We start from the raw sequence: 22017 nt of genomic DNA, 5'->3' as shown, positions 1-22017 counted from the left end.
AAGTTATTCCGACGGTCATGGTCCTCCAAATCTGTTAGATTGTCTCTGAGGATCGCTAATTCACGATTGGTTTGTTGGCGGGAGGGCTCTGTGATATTGGACCTGCTCTCAATATTTGAAATGTGCCCCTCTGCTTCATGCACTCTGGAATTGAGGTGCTGCCCTGCTTGCCCATCTCGGCCTTAATGGCATCTTGTCCTCCTTTGAGGTTTTTTATATCACTTGCCATCCCCTTAAGGAGCAGAAAGAGAGCTTTTATATCGGCCCCATCCTCTGCTTTGTTGTCCATCTTAGGTATCTTGGGGTCTCCCTTGGCCCCACCCTTAGAGATTTTGGCCCGTCTGTGCCTTGTCCCCAGGTTGCTGCTCCCCTTCTCCTCTCTATCCCTCCTGTTCTGGTTATGGAGTTGGCGGAGCAAGGGTGGGGGAGATGTACTGCTCTCTCCTCTCTACCCTAAGCAGTCTGGCTGCAATCAGGCTTGGCTTAGAGTCCTTCTGCTCTTTTGTTCGGTGGAGAGATGGGGAAGGGAGGGAGGCAAGTGAAGCTATTTCAAGCAGCAGTATCTTCTGAACGGGGAAAGGAGAAACCTGTGACTGGAGATCAGTCACAGTGTGCAGAGAGAGATGGAAAGGACTATGTTGTCTTAAATACAGGAGGCAGGGATCACCAGAAGGCTGCTCAACTTCACTTTACTGAACTTGGCTTTTATTTACAGCTCCTTCTTGGTTGTTCCTCTGTGTTTCTTTTTTCTCCCAGCCCTCCGACACGTGGCCTGCCCCCCCCCATCTCTCTCCTTCCTTAACTCTCCCCCCTCCCTCCCTCAGGCCACCAGGCTATTGCCAAATCTTTTTCATGTATCTCTGGAGCTCTGGTAGCAGTAGGGCTCCGCTTTTGTTCCCTGCGGGTGGTGAGCGAAGGGACCGTTCAGATGTAATGCAAACTTTGAAGTCCTGGGTGTGGAGCTGGGGCTGCAAGCTTCCCTTTGGCAGTTCTCCAGTCCTCAGGGAGGGAATTAAAGGGCCAGATTTCATTGGATGTGAGTGGAAGTCTCATGGAACTCAAAGGAGCACTGCCATTCCAGCTGGAAGGGCCCACCAGAAGTCAAGAGGAGTGATTTGAACATGATACAATGGAGCCATTGATGCTTTTGGTGTCCTCATTCATTCAATTGTCTCGATAACATACTTGGTCAAACAGGTTGTGCATGTTTTTGTACAAAAACCTGCATGCCCTCTTTGGCCATAGATGAATATGGGGCAAAAGAAATGAGAGTGTGCATTGGATCAGATCTGATGCAGCAGCAGGGCCAATTAGAGCCATTCCAATCAGCTTGATTTGATGTAGGCTGCCCATTTATATTACTGAACCAATACAATTATATCAGAATTGGACCAGATCCAATTCTGTGCACAGCTCTAAGTGATACCTTCTATCAGCTTCGGTTGATAAGGGAAGCTGCAACTGGTTTTTTAGAAGATAATGATCTCAGAGCTGTGGTGCACTTTCTGGTAACCCCTAGGCTTGACTACTGAAATGCACTCTACGTGGGGCTGCCTTTGTATGTAGTTTGTAAACTTCAGATGGTCCAAAATGCAGCAGCTAGATTGGTCCCCAGGGTTTCTCAGAGAGACCCTGTTATGCCTGTTTTAAAACAATTGCTTTGGCTGCCAAGCGGTATCTGGGCAAAATACAAAGTGCTGGTAATTACGTTTAAAGCCCTAAATGACATAGGACCAGGTTACCTAGGAGAATGCCTTTTTCTGCATGATTCCCACTGTACATTAAGGTCAATAAGAGAAGTCCATCTCTACTGCCACCAGCTCATCTGGCAGTGATTCGGGAAGGGGCCTTCTCTGTAGTTGCTCCAAGGCTATGGAATGCGCTCCCTATGTTCACAGTTTAACATCTTTATCAGCCTTTAAAAGAGCCCTTAAGACACTTTTTTTTAGCCAGGCTTTTAGTAATCTTTGAATGTTTTAAATTGTTTTAAGTGGTTTTAACAGTTTGTTTTATTTTGTTTCTGTTGTGTATTTTTTTGAACTCCCTAGAGCCTTTGGATTCAGGCGGTATATAAATTAAATAAATAATTTATCCTCCCCATCTCTGACAATTTTTAAAAGCACTTGAAAACGCGCCTCTTCACCCAAGCCTTTTCAGCTTTTTAAATGGTTAAGCTTTAATCTGTTTTTGGTTTTTAGATTGCCTAAATTGTTTTATGATTTTTGTGTATGTTTTAACTTGTTTTATGTTATTGTTAACCGCCCAGAGATGAAAGTTTGGGGCGGTGTACAAATTTGACAGATAGATCAATCAATCGATAGATAGATAGAATGATAAATAAATAAATAGAATAACCACTTTCAACTCTGTTAAAAATGGTCAAACTTTAATTCTGACCCATATATTTGAGCATGCATAGCACAAATTCATAATGTGTTTCCCCACGGGATAGAAAGGATAAAATAAGCTGCTGAAGAATTCAGAGTGGCCTACTTGTTGGTGGGAGATTTGGTAGTGATGTTCATCATCTCTTCTGGGTTCCTGTCTGGAGGTACTTATTACTCAAAGGAAGACTGCAGGCTGTCAGAGGTCTTTTTACAGGACAGATTTTGATTAGAGTTTAGAGAAGCCTCCAAAAGATTCCATCTTCGCCTTTGGCACTTTTGAACAGAGGTCTTCATATCAGATGGATAGTAATAAGCGTAATTTGGTACACCTTAGCTGGAAAAATCAGCTTGACACTAAAGGTTGTCTTTTTCTCCCCCAAGCTTTTTTCTTATGGATTTAGTTTACTGTTCTACAAAGATGAAAACCTGGAAAAGATTTTTTTGTCATGGTTTTTTGTGGGGTTTTTTGGTCCATTAGGCTTCCTGGCAAATCCTGCTGATGCTGCTTGCTGCTGAGGAGGGATTTAGTACAGATAGGTACGGGGAAGCACAATAGCTGTTTTTTAATTCATGTTCAGATGTCATTGATGGTATAAGCAATTTTGCCAGCTGGCTTATTGAAAGAGGACACAATTCAGCCAAAGTGAAGCATTTGAACCAGGCGAGGCAGGAAGTGCTGGTGCAGTTGCCTGGCAACAAAGACGTGTTCCTTCTCTCTCCTTCTTCAGAGTGAGGCCAATGGGAGGGGCTCATTTGCCTTTAGTGACACTGTCATATGGCCTGTCCTTGTTGACTGTGTTGCTCCATGACATTGTCATGTCCACAACGTGATCCCTAGAATCACCTCCTGAAGAAGCCTTTTCAAATAATGAAAAAGGTTGGCACTAAAGCAGCAGTAGATCAGAAAACAATGACTGTGAACATGCACAAAATAAGGATGTAAGAGTAGAAGGTAGGGCTTACCCCACCCCATAAATCCTTCTCCCCATGCCCCAATATGACAACATTTTCCTGGAATATAGAATCTCTCCAAAAACTGCAGGGTACAATTGCAGTCAATATTCAGTAGATGCCCCTGGTGTATACTTCAGCATTTCACAGATGAAATAGGAACACTTGCATGTTGGTAGCACTTCATGTCCTGAGTCTCCCCCTCTTCCATCACACATTACTGATGGCCCTTTCACATTGTCTGTACATTAAGCTCTAACTCCTACTAACTGGACCAAGAGGCACCTTTTTAAGTGGTGGCATTCTCATATTTACCAGGCCTCTAGCAGCTGTCTCCTGGTCTGCCTTATGTTTCATTTCAAATTGTGGGCCCCTTTGGGATAATTTCCCCCCCTTTCCCTTTCCTGTGTAAACCACTTTGAAAACTTTATTGTTAAAAAGAGGAATATAAATATTCTTTTAAAATATGAACAAATACATAAATTGCCTGCATTTACTCCTCAGTAGGTAGTCCTTCGCTGGCTTTTGAAACAGGATGTTTAATCTCACAGTGGTTGTATCGCTCTTTATTATTCTTGTACCTATAAAACAACTGAAACTCAAACATATCAACCATTTTTTATCTAGGTAGGTGGTTATGAGATGTAGAAATAAAGCAGCATTTGCACAAACTGTGTATGTGTTGTGTTTGCACATTTGCATGCATGTCCACTAGAGGCAAGGTGCATCTATTCTAACACACACACACACACACGTCTCAAAACATATAATTGTTACAGTTCCTATAGGAAAATATAATTGGTATTCTCTTCCTTCTTGCTCCCATATGATCTGGACTGTTGGAAGAAAAGGCTTGCTGCCTCAGTGATGTGGCTTGATTTAAAAACAAAAACCAAAACCAGACACCCATGTTTTAGAGAGGGTAGAAGACAGAATAGGATAGTGTGTACTCCTGAGAAATAAGTCAGGACACAAGTGCACAGACAGCTAAATAACAGACATCTAAATACCTCCTATGTTCTCTTCATAAAGGTCACTGAGACCTTATTTTGACTGGTGAATTCCTTTTCACCTTCAGGAAGTAGCTAAATTGTTGGTTTTAGTGATTCGGCCCTGCTAAATAAGCCATGAAGACAAAAATGGGGGAAGCGAGTAATCTGCATGCAGTACAAATGGGAACAAAACCACTTTCCTCCCTTTGGTAAGTTTTAACATTCTTTCAGTCTTCTGTTCTAGTTCTATCATATTTTTCACTTGTTTTAATTGATGGGTCAAGTATTAATGATGTCAGTCTTTTAATTGCTTACCAGTTGCATCTTTTAAGTGAGCTAATGTAATAAATAACGGTGAAATCTAATTTTAGAAATAATGTTTTGTGAAATGGAAAAATGCAAAGCGATAAATTTTTGTTTTATATCTTTTATGAGCTCGGGATGTCAGTCCGTAGATCTATAGTGCAATGGTTTATGCCAGTTCAAGACTCTAAACTAAATTATAAAGACTGCTTTCAGCTTCAACAAATCTTTTCGGGGCTCTGCTGCATTTTACTTAATAGCAAGGACAAGAGAATTCTATGTGTGCAAGAGCATGATTTGTATACAGTTGACTACATAACCAAAAACCAAGCATAAATGGGAGTGGGGCTGAACAATATCTCTAACTTACTTGCTGTTGTTCGCTTTTTTTAAAAAAAGAAAGAAAAATGGTGTCTCAACATTTTCTGACTATGATCTAGGTCAAAGTGGTGCTTAGTTCAGCACTGACTCAAGGGGGTAGTTGTCCTTGAACAGTTATGTGAACTGCTTCATATGCACAGAACTGAAAGTGAAGTACTGTATCATGATTGGATATAAACAAGTTTAGCATCTTCAGGGCATGAACTCATCTCACTAAGTACAACAGGAACTGTTCAATAGGCAAGCTGGGGATATCTGGGAGAATGGAGTTGCCTCTATTTTGCTTTGTCATGATGGGCTTATCCTTGGACATTTTAGAGAAAAGGAGCCTGATAAGTGTCTGCATGAGCTGCTGCTGCTGCTGCTGCTGCTGTTACCTTCGCTAACAGGGGCACCTCAGGTAGTGAGAGCTGCATTTGAAGTCAACTAAAACATGAACTTTGGTTTTTGGGTTTTGTTTTGTTTTAACAAATTTGTAAATGTTCATATCGGCTCTGTGGGTTCTTAAGAGCCAAATTCAAACATGAACTTGCAAGGACACAATGACCAGAACTGCCAAATATATATTTTGCTCTATGCCTGCAAAGAAAACTATACCCCATACAACAGAATTTCGGGCACAATTGTTTGCCCCTGTTTCGAACACCCAAATGAACGTTGTCCACATAACTCCCAGAAGAACAATCAAAGTCTCTCCAAATTGAAGCCTGTACTCCAGTCTTCAAACTTTTTTCCTTTGACATTGCAGAGATGACTTGCATGTTCTTCCCAGCAAGAGTGGCTACACGCCAAAGCCCAGGAGAAGGTCTACAGTCACAGCAATACTCTGTAATTAATTAATGTTTAAACAGCAAATAACCATTGTCCAAAGAATGAATCCCCTCTGCCTTCCCTTATTTTTATGTTGCCTACATATTTAAACATGCAACTCATCCTCACTTTAATCCAGGTGTTAAAGGCTAAATATATATTCTTCAGAAACACCACAAAGGGTATCATCCTTCTACTCTGCCTCCTCTCTCTCTAAGTTTTTTTTTAGTATGGGCAAAGCCTAAACCAAGTAGCATAAAACCTCTATTCAGAAATTATGTTGCATCTGCATTCAGATGTCTGTACACAGGTACATATTTTTGTGTGAATGACTGTACCTGCATTCATTTAAAAAGTGAACTTGGGTACTGGCCTCCTGAAATGGAGGACACAGATGGGAAGTGTACTGCTGCACTGGTGTTCAATGTAACCTGTGAATAACCATACCTGTCTACACTTCTGAACCTGGGTGCACTGTACACAATTTGTATGAGTGCTGAACATAATGCTCCAATAGTGCTCTAATTTATGACAGTTAGTGGGTAGTAGATTGTTAGTTTTTTAGATTGTGAGCCCTTTGGGGACAGGGGACTATCTTCTTGATGTATTATTTATTTTTCTATGTAAACCACTTTGATAACTTTGGTTGACAAGCGGTATATAAATATTGTAGTAGTAGTAGGGATGTGCGAGCTGGCCATTTGGCTGGTTTAGTTCAAATCCAGACTGGATTCAAACTGGTCGGCCTGACTTTGGGTTCAGCCAAACTGGGTTCGGTCCAGTTAGGCCATCAAACCAGGCCAAACTGGTTCGTGGGCCAGTTCAGGAGTACTTTTAAAGGGGAATCCTTGAAGATTCTCCTTCACAAGTAAAGGGAGCATCCCTAATCCCTAGCCTAAAGGCACCAGGGAGGTAGCAAGAGAAAGGGGCCTCCATACCTTTAGCAGAGGCAGCGAGGCAGCAGCAGAGACATTGGAGGCGGCAGTAGTGGGGGGTTCCTCCAAGCCCCCTGCCAGCTTCCTGAATGACAGCCTGGGCTGTCTGTGGCCTGTGCATGTGTGGAAGCCATTTGTGTCACCATGCAAATTGTATGGTGATGCAAATGTCATGCAAATAGCCTCCAGGCATGCAGAGGCCCAAACCAGGCCACAGTCAGCCCGGGCTGTCATTCAGGAGGCCTGTGGGGGGCTTGGCAGAGCCCCCCCCATCCCACCACCTTAGATATCACTGCCGCCACCTCACTGCCTTTGCTAAAGTTATGGAAGCCTCTTTTTCTTGCCAACCCACCACTTTTAGGATAGGGATTAGGGATGCCCCCTTTACCTGTAAAGGTGAATCCTCAAAGATTCCCCTTTACCAGCGTGCAAACTGGTTCTTAGAACTGGGGCTGATCCTGTTGAAACTTGGGCTGGCCAAACTAGGCCGGCTGGATTCGAACCACAGTTCGAATCAAGCCAGCTCACACATCCCTAGTGGGTAGTACAAATGCAGTGTTTGTTTGAGGTCACTCAGGCTATTATGAACTCTGCTGCTGGGAGAGTTTTGCTTCTTGAGTCCAGCTATAAGCTATCATTACACATGCTTTTTACCTTTAACAACATTTTCAAGCTCTGTATTTCCTGAAGGACTGAATCTGGCCTCTAGCTGCCTGCTCACCCTTCTCCTCCTCCTCATCTACTTGTCAGAGACATTTCAGATACAGGAGTGAGTGAGAAGTGCAGATGAGGGAAGAAAAGAAAGGAGGTGGAGGAGAGCTACTCATCTTGCCAGCCTTCATTTCTCCTTTTCTCTCACTTGACAGATTGCACAGGATCAGTACACTAGACCAATAAAGCTCCAGGGGTCTGTCTCTCCTCCACATTAGGACCCTGCGCATGATCATCTGGGGTGGTTTGGGGTAGTACCTACCCTGTTTCCCACAGACAAGCAGACCCTCTGTTTAAGTCTGCAAACACTGCACCCAGACAATCACAGCAGCCACTGTCTCCATTGATGCAAATTGGAGCTGGGCAGGGGAAAGATCCTCCAAGGATCAGCAAAACCAGATCCTCCAAGGATCAGCAAAACCTTTGTGTTGCTAGGAGACTGACAGCCCTCATTGTATCATCAGCCATCTCCTGATTGGCCACCAAGGGGCAGGAGGTGGGACCAGTCCTACTGAAGACATTGCTAGCAAAGGACCATAGAGTGTGTTGTGCAGAGTGGTGCATTCACAGATGTGAGCCCCTGTAGCCTCAGCACTCTATTACAAACATGGCTGCTTGCTCCTGAGGACTCCTAGAAATGGCAAATGCACCCACATGTTCATTCAACACACCGAAGTAGCTCCTATTTTCATCCTACCTCAGTAAAGAACAAAGTACAGGATTTGGCTACTCACATTTGAGCGAGTGGGTTGGAGGATTTGCCTGGCTTCTCACAAGCCTGAAAACCTAGAGTGCATGCCTCCTACATTCATTTTGATAATCATGTGACTAGCCACACTATCTACTTGCCAGAAATAAGGCTAGTTCATATGAAACTCTGACTGGCCCTTTTAAACACATGGGGAAAGTGTTTGAGGGAACATGATAGCCCATGGCTCCCCAAGATGGTTCTCATAGAGGAAACCTTAGTTTCCCAGGACAGCTGATTTGTAAGATTTCAGAGGCTGACATGATGAGGAAAATTACTCATAGGAACATAGGAAGCTGCCTCATACTGAGTCAGACCATTAGTCCATCTAGCTCAGTATTGTCTATATTTACTGGATGTAGTACCCAAAGTTTTCAGGCAGGAGTCTTTCCTAGCCCTACCTGGAGATGCCATGGATTGACATCTCCAGGTGCCTTCTGCATGCAAAGCAGATGTTCTACCACTGAACTATGGCCCCATCCACATGCCTAACTTTTTAAAATTTCAATGGGATTACTTTGAATAATTTTCCTCATCATGTCATCCAGTAAAAATAGGATTTCCAGTGAAATCCTCTTCTGCTTTTTTAAAGCATATAAAGCCATTTTTCCCTCCTCAGAAGTGGCTCCAGAATGTGTGCACAGTTTAAATTTCTTAGGTGAGGGATGATCAGTTTCCAATCATTCCTCTTTCAACAAGCATCCAAGATATTGCAAGGCTTGCTCAAGAAAACCTCCTGCTGTTCTGCAGCCTGTTTGGCTTGCATAGGTGGCACCTATTAAGAAGGCTCAGAACATTTCTGGTTTCCTCTGCTTTCCTACCCAAATAATACATATCATACCATTTCAAAAGAAAGAAGGAAAGGTGGGAAACCTTATTCTCCACCAAGCATTCAAGGGAATGGAATAATCATGTCTACTGGCATGCTACCTCCTGTGATTTCCCCCTGTTCTATTAATTGCTGTTGTTATTCACTGCATTTATTTAAAGGATCTTTTTCTTCAAATAAAAGACACAATTGTTAAGCTAATGTTATGCATTTGGCACTGCTTTCTCCAACATAATCTATTGATAAAGGTGTTTGGTTGGGCGGGGGGTTTCAAATAACTCCCTTGTTTTATGATACAGTTGACTTTTTCGGTATTCTTTTTTTAAAAAGAGCTGCACAATGCTTTGCTCTGTCTCATTTAGGTGTTCCCCTCCTTCTTTTATACTAAAGGGCAGAGAGTCCATCTTACAAATCATTTGGGCTACCTTATTCCCAAAAAGCATCCTAAAGGCATCCTAAAGTGTATTGGCTGCTAGGTCTTCATGTACTACCAGTAGAAAAATTCCCTCTGAGGGTTAGGGGGGCATTTCAGACCATAAGGTTTTCATCTTCAGAAAAACATGGACTTGTGTGTGGATAAGGAACAACAGCACAATAATATTAGAGTTCATTCACAGGAATGCTCAGCTTCCCCCCCCCCCAAACTGAATTCTTGTATATATTTTGACAATGATGATGCTTTAGGTGTTACATATTAAAAAGTTAATATAAAAGTTATAAATATCACATGACATTGAAACATAAAGCATGAAATTACATTTACCATAAGTTCATAAAAGCTTGATAAATACTAAGCACTGAAACCATGTTCAGGATATGGAATTAACAGGGACTGTTCACACAATAATCAGAATCAGGATAAGAGGAATTCTTCCCTGGTTTACATGATTGTGTGAACTCACAAAAATCCCTCATAGGAACATAGGAACATAGAAAGCTGCCTTATACTGAGTCAGACCATTGATCCATCTAGCTCAGTATTGTCTTCACAGACAGGCAGCAGCTTCTCCAAGGTTGCAGGCAGGAATCTTTCTCAGCCCTATCTTGGAGAAGCCAGGGAGGGAACTTGGAACCTTCTGCTCTTCCCAGAGCGGCTCCATCCGCTGAGGGGAATATCTCACACATCAAGTCTCCCATTCATATGCAACCAGGGCAGACCCTGCTTAGCTAAGGGGACAAGTCGTGCTTGCTACAAAGCCCAATCTACCGGGTAGGATAGCATTACAACCTGGCCTTTCAGACTGGCAGTTATAAGGATTGTAAGACCTCCAAGTGGTCTGCCAGCTTTCTGACTCGCAGCGGCAAGCACCGTGAAGGGAGAGTAATCCAGAAATCTTATCTCACCCATCCACCAAGTCTCTTGCATGATTATAATATCAAATGATGAAATGAAGTTTAAGAAATCACAGTCCAGCAACTTTGAACCCCAGCCGTGGATGTTCCAGGATATTATGGTGGCAGATTGTTGATGTGGATCAGGGGCTGCGTATCAATCCTCCACAGGTCTATGAGGTAACTTCAGTATGTCACAGTTGTTATGTTGATTCTGCGAACCCAGACCATCATCGTCTCTGTAGGAAGTCTCTATTTGATTGAAGTTGGTAGGTGTCAATATTGAAAAGAAGTCATCTAAGTGCGGTTCAGCTGTCAGCGGCAATCTTGGAACAGATTTATTATAATTCGAATAATTGGTAGCAACAGTTGCCACGTTGCAGTTCCCACTATAAGTCTCATCAATCTCAACGGGTTGGTTATTCCTGATTCCTAAAGATAGCTGTAATTGTTTGTCGCCGTGAGGTGAAGAACGGTGTGCAGGTCGCACACTTTTTTCCGTCGAATTCTTGTATATATTTTGACAATAATTATGCTTTAGGCGTTACATATTAAAAAGTTAATATAAAAGTTATAAATATCACATGACATTGAAACATAAAGCATGAAATTACATTTACCATAAGTTCATAAAAGCTTGATTAATACTAAGCACTGAAACCATGTTCAGGATATGGAATTAACAGGGACTGTTCACACAATAATCAGAATCAGGATAAGAGGCATTCTTCCCTGGTTTACATGATTGTGTGAACTCACAAAAATCCCTCATAGGAACATAAGAACATAGAAAGCTGCCTTATACTGAGTCAGACCATTGATCCATCTAGCTCAGTATTGTCTTCACAGACTGACAGCGGCTTCTCCAAGGTTGCAGGCAGGAATCTCTCTCAGCCCTATCTTGGAGAAGCCAGGGAGGGAACTTGGAACCTTCTGCTCTTCCCAGAGCGGCTCCATCCGCTGAGGGGAATATCTCACACATCAAGTCTCCCATTCATATGCAACCAGGGCAGACCCTGCTTAGCTAAGGGGACAAGTCGTCGTGCTTGCTACCACAAGACCAGCTCTCCTCTCCAACCCAGGTTGCTTAAAGCAGCATAGCCCAGCTTTTATACTTTGCTCTTTACCAAGGTAGCTTCGAAGAGAAGAGAGCAACACTTCCTTGCTTTTCTAGTCATGTAGGTCTACTTACCTTTTCTACCCAGCCAACAGAACCCAGCAGTCCTGGAAACAATAGAGAACTGTGGCTACAGGGGCTGCCATCCATAGATGTACCACTCTGCAAAACACACTCTATGATCCTGTAGCTGGAACAACCTCAGTAGGGCTGGGTCTGCCTCCTGCTCCTTCGTGACCAATCAGAGGGCAGTTGTTGGTGTGGTATGGTTTCCCAGTCTACTGGCAGTATAAAGCATACTAGGCCTTTGGAGAATTTTCCGTGCTTGCAGCTCCTGATTTCCACACTGGACTCCTCAGCAGGCTTACTTGTGTGTTTCCTGGCTTCACTGATCCAAACACAAGTTCTGACCATGTGCTGCCACTGGTGTAGGAGTTCTTGAACCCTCCAACATACCCCAAATGGTAACGTGAACAGGCCTATAGTGTCCAGGCCTGAATCAAATCCTGAAATGTAAATTCAGATGTTTGTAAAGCTGTTGACTTTCCTAGTACTAACAGGAACCAAGTGTTGTTAAGCCATTCCACTTTATTCCACCTCACTCCCGTATTTATTAGATGAAATTTGAGTAGTTCATATATACACAAAGAGGTTCTTGATGGTTCTTAGGACAGATTGTTTGTTCCTGAACTCTGTTTTTTATATGAGGAGAGCAACCTGAACATCAGCTGCAAGTTAATTCATGCTTAATGCATGCTTGTATGTCCTTAGAGTTCTCCAAGTTTGGTTACTCTACACTTGAATACTGGGAACATGATTACTTACAGCAGAAGATATAAACTGGCTTGGTTGAAAAGCATTGCAGTGGATGTGATGTGGAAGTTAACTCTGTGGTGGGCCATTCTCACAAGCAGGCCAATACTTGATGCTACAATCATCAGCTGATGCACATAGATGCATGAACCCCGTCTCCATATCTCTTGGTAACATTGCAACATCTGGTAACATCTGTTTGGCCATGCTTTGAGGCGTCACAGTTAAAGTGGCAGAGAGTAAGGGTTCTTAATAGTTTTTGAATGTGATATTTAAATGCATACAAGCCCTGAATTGTCAGGATATGGCAGATGATAAATTGAACTAGAGTTTGTGTAAAGGGACTTTGGGAGGGCCAAATCTATCCATGGCCCTCTAGTGTTATCTCTGGACAAGATAAAGGAATAAAAACCATGATTATAAAGATAGAATGAGGACATTTTTTCTTTTAAAAACCCCTTAATTATGAGCTGAAATTTGTCCTTTACAGAACAGTTTAACACCTTCCCTCATTAAGTATAAGTCATGATTTGTGCCAGTCAAATTAAGCATTTGGGCCCAAAACTTGGGCACACTGAATGTCTTCTGGGTAAAATTGAGATTACACAGCTGTCATAGAACTAAGCAGATTGCAATGTGAGGGAGATCTCCTACAAGCCATGCCAAGTTGATCTGGAGCACGGTCTCATTTAGGAGGTAAAAAATGTTCTTCAGGCTGGTCTTTGATTGCTTAACCAGAAAAAAAGGAGCAGGATTATCTCAAACTGCCCACAAACAACCTGCAGCCAGACACATGCAGGGGAATAAGGTGAATTCATAAAACTGGATTTGGAGATAGAAGAAACTACCACAGAGCTTATTGACTGAAAATCAGCTCGCATTTTCCTCCATTACTTCTTTTAGAGGGGATATCATTCCAGATTAAGCAGAAAGCAAGAGGCAAAAGAAATCAGGTTTTGTTTGTTTTTTTAAAGAAAATATGTAGAATATCACATTCATTTTGAGTCATTCCAAAATGTCGGATCAATGACTCCGCTGGAGAGAAATTCTGCTGTTGCCTCCTCACTGCTACCAGCAGGTGTCCCTATGGATCCTGGTACCCAGAGATGAAACAAAAATCTATTTGTTTCACATTTCAGAAAGATGAAAAATGGGGCGAGGAGAGACACTTTTTTTATTCTAGTGTGCAGCACTAGCAGGGGAAATGAGTGGAAATGTAGCCTTTAAAAGAAAATGAGAGCGAGAGAGAGATCTAAAAAGATGTTGGATGACATAAAAATAATGATTGTGTAGTATTGTATTTATTTAAGACCTTCCTATATGCAGCATTTAATCTTCATGAATACCATGCCTTGTAACTCATACAGAATTACCATGGAAATCAATAGGATTTGTTCTAACACAAGTGGCAGTAGGATTGTGCCCTAAGGGTGTACTCCACAATTTATTTATTGTAATGCAGTTCTGTTGTGCACTAAGTGTTTTGGTACATTACTCTGACTGTTTGTCATTCACTCTATTTGTAAAATGGATGGCTAGTGTGTGAGTGCAAAAATGCATGGGAGGCAAGGACTAGAGTGGGTCTGTATGGAAAAGGATATATCCAAGTTATGCAGTGAAATATTGTTGTTTTTTAAAGGACTCTTCCTCTACTCTGGTTCCCAAAACTGGAGAGAAAACTGGGGCCACATACACTCTGCTTTCATGCTGACTCTGAACACTGGCAGCAGAGAATGTTATACAGAGCTTGCAGACAGTGGGAAGTATCCTAACTAACAAAGTGGACACACACCTGGAAGACATGCCCACTCTGCAGAGATCTGCCAGTGTGGAGCCCAGAGGGTGAGAGGTGATTCTCTCCAATCCCTGCTTCTCATGGAAATGGCCTGTGCTGCACAAAAATCTGTCCCTGTGGATTGCACAGCCCATATTTTCACATAGTGCCAGGAATTTCCAAGGAAGGCAAGGATGGAGAAAATCACCACCACCACCTATCTTCCATGCTGCACAGCTTTCCCCAGCTGTGGCACATCTTCTTGATACACATTTGCATTGTTAATTAGGATGTCAACCAGTGTTTTGTCAGTTACCATAAGTGAATGGATGCAGGAGAGAGAGCCTTGGTTTCTTAGGCCCACTTCCACCACTCAGTCTGTTGACTCAACCTGGCTCTCATTTAGTGGAAAATATTGCTAGTACAGTGACTGCTTCTCGGGTTTTTCCCTCTTGATTTCTTATCATGATACATGTAAGCTTGTGGAGAGTTCGTCTTCCATAACATCTGAAAGAACAAAGGAGTCCACATCGTCAAACTGCAGAGAGCAAGAGAGTTTGAGCCAAACCATTCACAAGTTACGCAATGTGCTCTTGAGCCTGTATGGTTTTTCATCGGGGAACTGTGCACTGTGAGTGGGCAATATAGTTGAAGGAAATACCAGCAAGGAAGAGGTAACAACACTCTAAATAACAGGGAATCACAGCAGTATGGAGAGAAAGACTGTTCTTCTGCCAACCAGCTCTTACAGTTAGGAAATTCCTCCTAAGTCTGTCCTAAATCTGTCTCCTTCCAATTTGAATCCATTGGTTCAAGTCCTGCCCAAGGAGTAATAGAGAACAACTTTGTTTGTCCTTCTATGTGACAGCCCTCTTGGTTTTTGAAGACGAGTTTATAGAGATGGGTCACATTCGCACATAACATGAAACCAGGGGTGAGGGGACTTCCGGTTTTATTTTCAGTACATCCAAATGTGGGCAACCATCATTTTGCAGAAAAACAGACCCATGGTTTCCCTCCCCAGACAGTGATTTGTATCTTCATTTGATAGTGCAGTCCGCTGCCTGGACCTCTGTTTCTGTGGTACCAGCATTTGCTCAAATGCTGGCACCACAGTCTGGTTGCTTTGCAAGATCTGCACTGGCTGCCGATAAGTTTCCAGGCAAAGTGCAAGGTTTTGGTTATAACCTATAAAGCTCTAAATGGCTTGGGCCCTGGGTATTTAAGATAACGTCTTATTCATTATGAACTCCACTGCCTATTGAGATCAGCAGGAGAGGTCTGCTGCAGCTGCTACCGGCTCGTCTGGTGGCTACTCAGGGATGGGCCTTCTCAGTTGCTGCCCTGATGCTTTGGAACACGCTCTCTGCTGAAATAAGAGCCTCCCCATCTCTATCATTTAAAAAAAAATCTTTAAAGAAACATTTGTTCACCCAGGCTTTTAGTTAAATACCTTTTTAATAGTGTTAACTTCATTTAAAAATATTGTTTTAAGGTTTTAAATTCTTATGTTTTAACTTTTTGTTGTCATTTATTTTAACCAATGTTTTAATTTGTCATTTATTTGTTTTAACTAATGTTTTGACTTTTTGTTTTTGTTGTAAACTGCTCAGAGACGTAAGTTTTGGGCAGTATAAAAATATATTAAACAAAAAAACAAACAAACCAGAGTTGAGGGAGGAAGTTCCTCCCTCACTCCAGCTGCTATTGGCTGCTGGGGCTGTCCTTCAGTAAAGAAGGAAGCCCAGGCAGCTAGTTCCCCCTCCTGACTGCAGAGAGGGCAGGGGCGTAACTACTATTAGGCAAGGGGAGGCGGCTGCCTGGGGGCCCCCACGCCTCGAGGGGCCCCCCAGAGGCAAGTCACATGACTATATATTGTGAAGTGTGTGTGTGTGTGTGTGTGTGTGTGTGTGTGTGTGTGTGTGTGTGTGAGCGAGGGGCCCATTTTAAAATTTTGTCTCTGGGCCCACTCCAGCCTTGCTACGCCCCTGAGAGAAGGAGCTCTCCTGGAATTTGGAAAGGAGAGTGGGGAGAAGGAGGCGTAGAACTGCAGGTCCACTGGACCCGTAGTTCCACATTACATCTGAAGGCAGCCATGGTTTCCTCTATAATACAAGCTCATGTCTTTGTGTACACTGCTGTTAATTTTCCTGTGTTTTCCCTTTGCAAAGGAAACCAGAATATTAGATGCTGTTTTAAGTAACTGGCAGCAGTTTCTGTGAAATGAAATGCCACTTTAACCTGCCTGATATGCCTTTGATGTCAGATTCATACACTAGAGGCAGTTCAGAGTTTTATCTAGATACCTTAGGGGTTTGTCAGTACTCAGAAACAAAAGACACACTCATTTATTTCTCATCTATGAAGATCAGATTTTCCAGGCATACCAGGGGTATTAGCCACAATCTAATTAAGCACTAATGCATATGTAGACGGTTCATTATTAGGAACTTAATGATGATTTGGTGAACTGAGAACAGCAAAGACCACTGAAACATGATCTTCATTTACTAAGCATATTTGTCTTTCCTATTGATCTGTGCTCATATGCTGTTACATTTCTATAAGGTTGAAAAGGCCTTTGTTCAATTTAATTTCCAGCAAAGCACAACACATTTGTAATTCATTCTCAGTTATTTAGTGAAATATTCTTTTTTTAAATACTTTTTCCTTTGCTTTGTGTGTGTGCTGGATTTATTATCCTGATAGATACAGGTTGTGGGCCTTTTTTAAAAAGAGAGAAATTAGTTTATTAAAAAAAGGGAAACAAAGCCCTCAAGGGGATTTAAAAAAAAAAAAAGACGGCACAGTTCTGTGGTCTTGAAAGAGACCTTTATCCTAACTCACCAACAGAAATTGGCATGCAGAAATGGATTTGTATGTACAAAATTGCTGTCATGCAGGTATAGCATGCTGCTGGCCTGCAAATCCCACAGTGGGGCAATACATGCAGTATTCAACATAGGAACATAGGAAGCTGCCATATACTGAGTCAGACCATTGGTCTATCTAGCTCAGTATTGTCTTCACAGACTGGCAGCGGCTTCTCCAAGATTGCAGGCAGGAATCTCTCTCAGCCCTATCTTGGAGAAGCTAGAGAGGGAACTTGAAACCTTCTGCTCTTCCCAGAGCGGCTCCATCCCCTGAGGGGAATGTCTTACAGTGCTCACACTTCTAGTCTCTTTTTCATATGCAACCAGGGCAGACCCTGCTTAGCTAAGGGGACAAGTCATGCTTGCTACCACAAGACCAGCTCTCCTCTCCTCTCCAGTTGGAACTCTGAGCAGAAGCTTATGGTCAGCAGCTATAAGTATTGCAGTAGATGTTCAGCCTTTAGCTTGGGGTGATTGTTCTGTAGATCAGAGTGAAAATGTGCTGTGTACTATTTCTTTATGAAGCAAGCCGAGAAGGCCCTCAGGTTTAGATGCTCATGTTAAAGAACTGGGGAAACCATTTCAGTTTTGCAGCAAAAGGCCTGTGTGAATAGTTTGGGCTGCATGATCATCTCAGGGGCCCATCCAACTGTAGACCTAGATGGACTAATCACTAAAGACAAACTGCAGATAAGCTGTGCTTGTTTCCACCACTACCGCCACGAATCTAAGTTTTATATCACTATAAAACTATCAGTGACCCCTGCTAACTTGGCAAAGAGGCACCTTTTACCGTGGTGATTCTCGTCATTTGGCAGGGGGAGAGTAACTGGCCCTATCCACCCCCAGCACAGTACCTCCAGTGACTGTTGCTGGTGTCTATCTTACGTTTCTTTTTAGATTGTGAGCCCTTTGGGGACAGGGATCCATCTTATTTATTTATTATTTCTCTGTGTAAACCACCCTGACCCATTTTTGGAAGGACGGTATAGAAATCAAATCAAATAGATAGATAGATAGATAGATAGATAGATAGATAGATAGATAGATAGATAGATAGATAGATACTGGAGTTTCCAGTGAGTTGTAAGCAATAAATAGCTGAGTTATCAGAAGATGTCTGCTCTGTGCTTAAAACTCACATACTTGGGAGTAAACCAGCCCTTGAACACAAGGAATTGCTTCTAAGGACTTGCCTTCTTCCATGGGTAGCTGCCCAGGTATTAACAACAACAAATATTCCTTGTTATCTTTCTCTGTACCCACTTGCTTTGAAAGTGAAACAGGTGGGGTTTTTCACTGTGCTTTTTAAAATGATCATTATCATTAATCTTTTTGCAGCATTTTAAAACTACAACTGTATTTTGATTATTCAAAAATTTACAATTCTTAAAATTGTATCAACATTTCATTAAAATTCTGTATTCCATCTCTCTATCTCACACACACACACACACACACACACACACACACACACATTTTTAAAATAAATGTTGACTTTTTAAAAAATTACAGCACAGGATTTTCAAAGCTTAATTTAATTTTAAAACGTGCATATGACAAATTTCTAAGCAAAGATTAACTAAAACTACTTATTTCATGCTTTTGTTTTGAACTTCACAAACTCACTCACTCTTCTTTAATGGTTCTTTCAAGTTTGGTTAAATTGGCCAACATGATTCACAGCATTATGTCAGTTTAAAGTTGCTGATCTGCAAGAAGCCTCTAGCATGTTCACTTATCTCATCTCCCTCCAAAAGTCCTTTTTACTTGCATAAATATATTCCTTAGGGCTGCACAACTCTTAGGAACATATTCCTACAAGTGGAAAGGAACATATTCCTACAAGTGGAACATTGGGATTTTGTCATGGACATTGTCTCAGTTCTTTGGGTGGGTCATGCTTGTCTGTGTTTGAATGTGTCTATGTACTGGCTTCAGGGTGGAGTCACAGTTTGTTTGTCTGCTTCTCATTTGCTGACTTAAATTCAAACTGAGAGGTTCACCCCCTCTCTGCATAAGAGACTTAGTCTAATTTTTACTAATAAATAACAAACTCTTGTTTCTCACTGTGTAATCACTTATACAAGATAAGTAATTTCTCTGCAACACTTAAGTCAACATAGTGCTATGGCAACTTGTCCTTATTTGAGGCTTTTTATATCACTTGCCATCTCCTTAAGGAGCAGAAAGAGATCTTTTATATCTGCCCCATCCTCTGCTTTGTTGTCCATCTTAGGCATCTTGGGGTCTCCCTCAGCCTTCTTGGTTGTCGCTCTGTGTTTCTTTTTACTCCCATCCCTCCGCCACATGGCCTGCCCCCCTCCGTAGCTCTCCTTCCTTAACTCCCTCCCTCCCTTCCCTCCCTCCCTCAGGCCCCCGGGCTGCTGCCAAGCCTTTTTCGTGTTTCTTTGGAACTCCGGTAGCAGTAGGGCTCCGAGTAGCAATCTTCTTTGCTTCTCAAAATGGCTGGAGTGCAGACATTATTTTCAAGTTAGCATTCCAAATATGCCATGCAGCTTCAAGGAGCCAAATGGGGTTCTGCTGCCCATACTGTCCATCCAGAACCATTTTCTCAGCAGACGAAACAGTGCAGGGAGCCTCCTTGCCTTTCTGCTAGAGTTGCTTCACAATGTGCACACATGACCTTAATCCAGTGATTGCTGTCACCAAAGCATTTCTCCTTGGTTGACATCTACTTCAGTAACATGTAAAATGTCTGCCTGTGTGGTTTGATTTTATTGTGTGGTTAGACCCATGCAATCAATGCAGCTCCCAATGTGATGGGAGTAATTAATGTGGGCATAACAGCCCAATGTATGGAAATCGCAAGTCACGCACCTGGATAGAAAAAAAAATTGACATGGCTCTATTGGTCTACCACTCATGTATCTTTATAGTTCTCTGCAAATATCTTCCTTCTATTCTTCGGGTACTCCAATTCTTCCTGTGCTCTTTACCATTGAAATGGTGGCATCATTGTTCACATTTCAAGCCACTCCCATCTTTGCCTACTTTTCAGGTGACTCATGCCCCTTTTACAGGCCCCCTTTCCTGTCCTAGTTTTCTGTCCTAGTCCATGTACTCCACATCATCTGTGAACTATACATCAGGAGAGCATGTCACCCTGGGAAGCCTTGCTTCTCCACAGGATGAGCTTGAAACTATTAGAATCTTAATGTTGTGACTGCTGTAAAGTTTGGCCTGAGATCTGCTTGTTTGTTTATGGCTGATAAGAAATGCTGGCTGTATGGTACCATCTGGTGAGAGATTGCAGCTGAAGAAGAGAGAACTGAAAACATATATCCTATATGACAAGTTCTAACTGGAGGTGTGATTCCTGCTCCGGCACAGAGGGAAGGACAGTCAATTTTTATCAGCAGCTGATTCCTCCTGAGGACACAATAGCAATGGCGTTTTGGCAATCAAATGTTACACAAAGTTAGTGCTTGACTTCAGGCCCTGCAGATGGCAGTTTCTTACAGTCTGTTGATCACTGCTTATTAGAGTGTGTGTGTGTTTCTGTTTTATAATTTTGATTTAAGGGCTCTATTATCTGAAAGTAAGGCTTAGCCCAATGCAATGAAAACCAGATTAGAAACAGTTCACATCATCTGACTCAGTTCTTCTCTGTTCATCACACAGATGGGCTTCGCACTTGTGTGAAGTAGAATTCGGGAACCTTCCAAGCTTTCCCCTTTCCAGATTTGCATTGAGGCTTCTCCCCCTATCTTCCTAGGTCATGTGCTCCACACTCTCCTCCTCAGTTCTTCTTTGTCTGCCAGAGAAAGATCATCTCACTGAAAGCCTTTCATAGCTATCTGTAAAACAATTTCCTTAATTTTCTCTCTCTTTGTTTATTTTCTGTTTTCTTCTGTTAGTATTTCTGACTATCTGTTCATTTGTTTGTTTGCTTTTCACTGCATTAATTCCTTTCCCACCCCCACCCTTCAGAGGAGCACTGTTACCGCCTAAATTTCATGGTCTCTAAGGTAATGTTCAAGCGTTGCTCAGACTGTCAGGAGACAATTCACCCCTCTGATGACATAACCTCTGTTGTTGTTTTGTTGGGGAAAATCACATTTGCTTGTGGCCTGTGCACATTGTCAAAAATTCACATGTCAGGCACAACAAAACAGAGCTTCCAGACTTCATTTGTCATTGTGGGAATGGGCCCTGTCAGCACCCCACAATCATGGAACAAACAAGTGCCTTGTCCACTGACCGCCCAACTAACACAGCTCCAGCTGAGGCAGGGACTGCCCCACTGGGAGGAACTGGGACTCTCAACATGACTCCCTTGGCCTCCCCCACCAAGCTATCAGCCACCTCTGCAGCGCTACCACCTGCTCCACTATCCCGGGGACATGCGGTGGTGTCTCCAACCTTGCCATCATCAGGGGAGGCCCAGCTCGCAAACTCTGGGCTCCAGCCTCCATCTCAGCCCTAGAAGCAGCAAAAGACAAAACGGCACTTGCCCTACTCAAGACTTGGCATGAAAGCCAAAGAAGAAGAAGGCTTCAAAGATGCCCAGTCCTCAGGGCAGTGTGCATGTGCAAACTGTGCAACCAGAATCAACGCACCAGTCTCTTGCCATGCAGCCTTCAAAAGTAGCTGCAAAGATGAAGCACTGTACACGCTTGGTGCAGGGAGCGGTAGAGACCACGCCCCACACGATTTCGGCCCCAATCTCCTGGCCCACCTGTCCCTCACCAGATGGAGCAACCCAGTCCTAACGATAAAGCCACCTCGCTACACCCCAGACCTGAACTGATCGCTACTGAGGTTGGACCCATACTATCCCATGGATGATGGGAGAGACTCTGAGAGGGACTTCTGGCACTTGGGTCTCTTGAGGTCAAGATATTGTTCACTACCAAGGGGTCCAGAAAGATGTAGGAGGACCCTTCCCCGTCTTACCATTCACAGCATGATTGTGCCTACTGCAATGCTGACTATTATGGCTATGGAAGGGCTAGTGACCATAACAGTGATAGATATGGTTTAAAGAGGCAGATATATAATGCTCATAGTTATGAGGGCATCCACTGGGCCTGTGAC

General features: G+C 42.7%; 1 protein-coding gene across 2 annotated transcripts in view; it reads left to right on the top strand.

Annotated features, from left to right (window-relative positions):
- LOC128340819 (protein eyes shut homolog) overlaps positions 1-22017 on the top strand; it is a 130526-nt gene that overhangs the window by 19471 nt on the left and 89038 nt on the right. The window contains exons 1-2 of one of the 2 annotated variants that reach the window (XM_053286548.1): positions 3135-3264; positions 4417-4539. In XM_053286548.1, coding sequence (XP_053142523.1) covers positions 4466-4539 — 74 coding nt within the window. In that variant the 5' untranslated portion in view covers positions 3135-3264; positions 4417-4465. Of the gene's footprint in view, positions 1-3134; positions 3265-4416; positions 4540-22017 lie in introns of those variants that run through there. The other variant, XM_053286547.1, reaches the window with a different exon arrangement.

The sequence above is a fragment of the Hemicordylus capensis genome, chromosome 1, assembly GCF_027244095.1.
Source record: "Hemicordylus capensis ecotype Gifberg chromosome 1, rHemCap1.1.pri, whole genome shotgun sequence".
In the NCBI taxonomy this organism is placed as follows: Eukaryota; Metazoa; Chordata; class Lepidosauria; order Squamata; family Cordylidae; genus Hemicordylus; species Hemicordylus capensis.
Note: the sequence above shows the minus strand (reverse complement) of the source record. Positions and strands in the feature narration are given on the sequence as shown.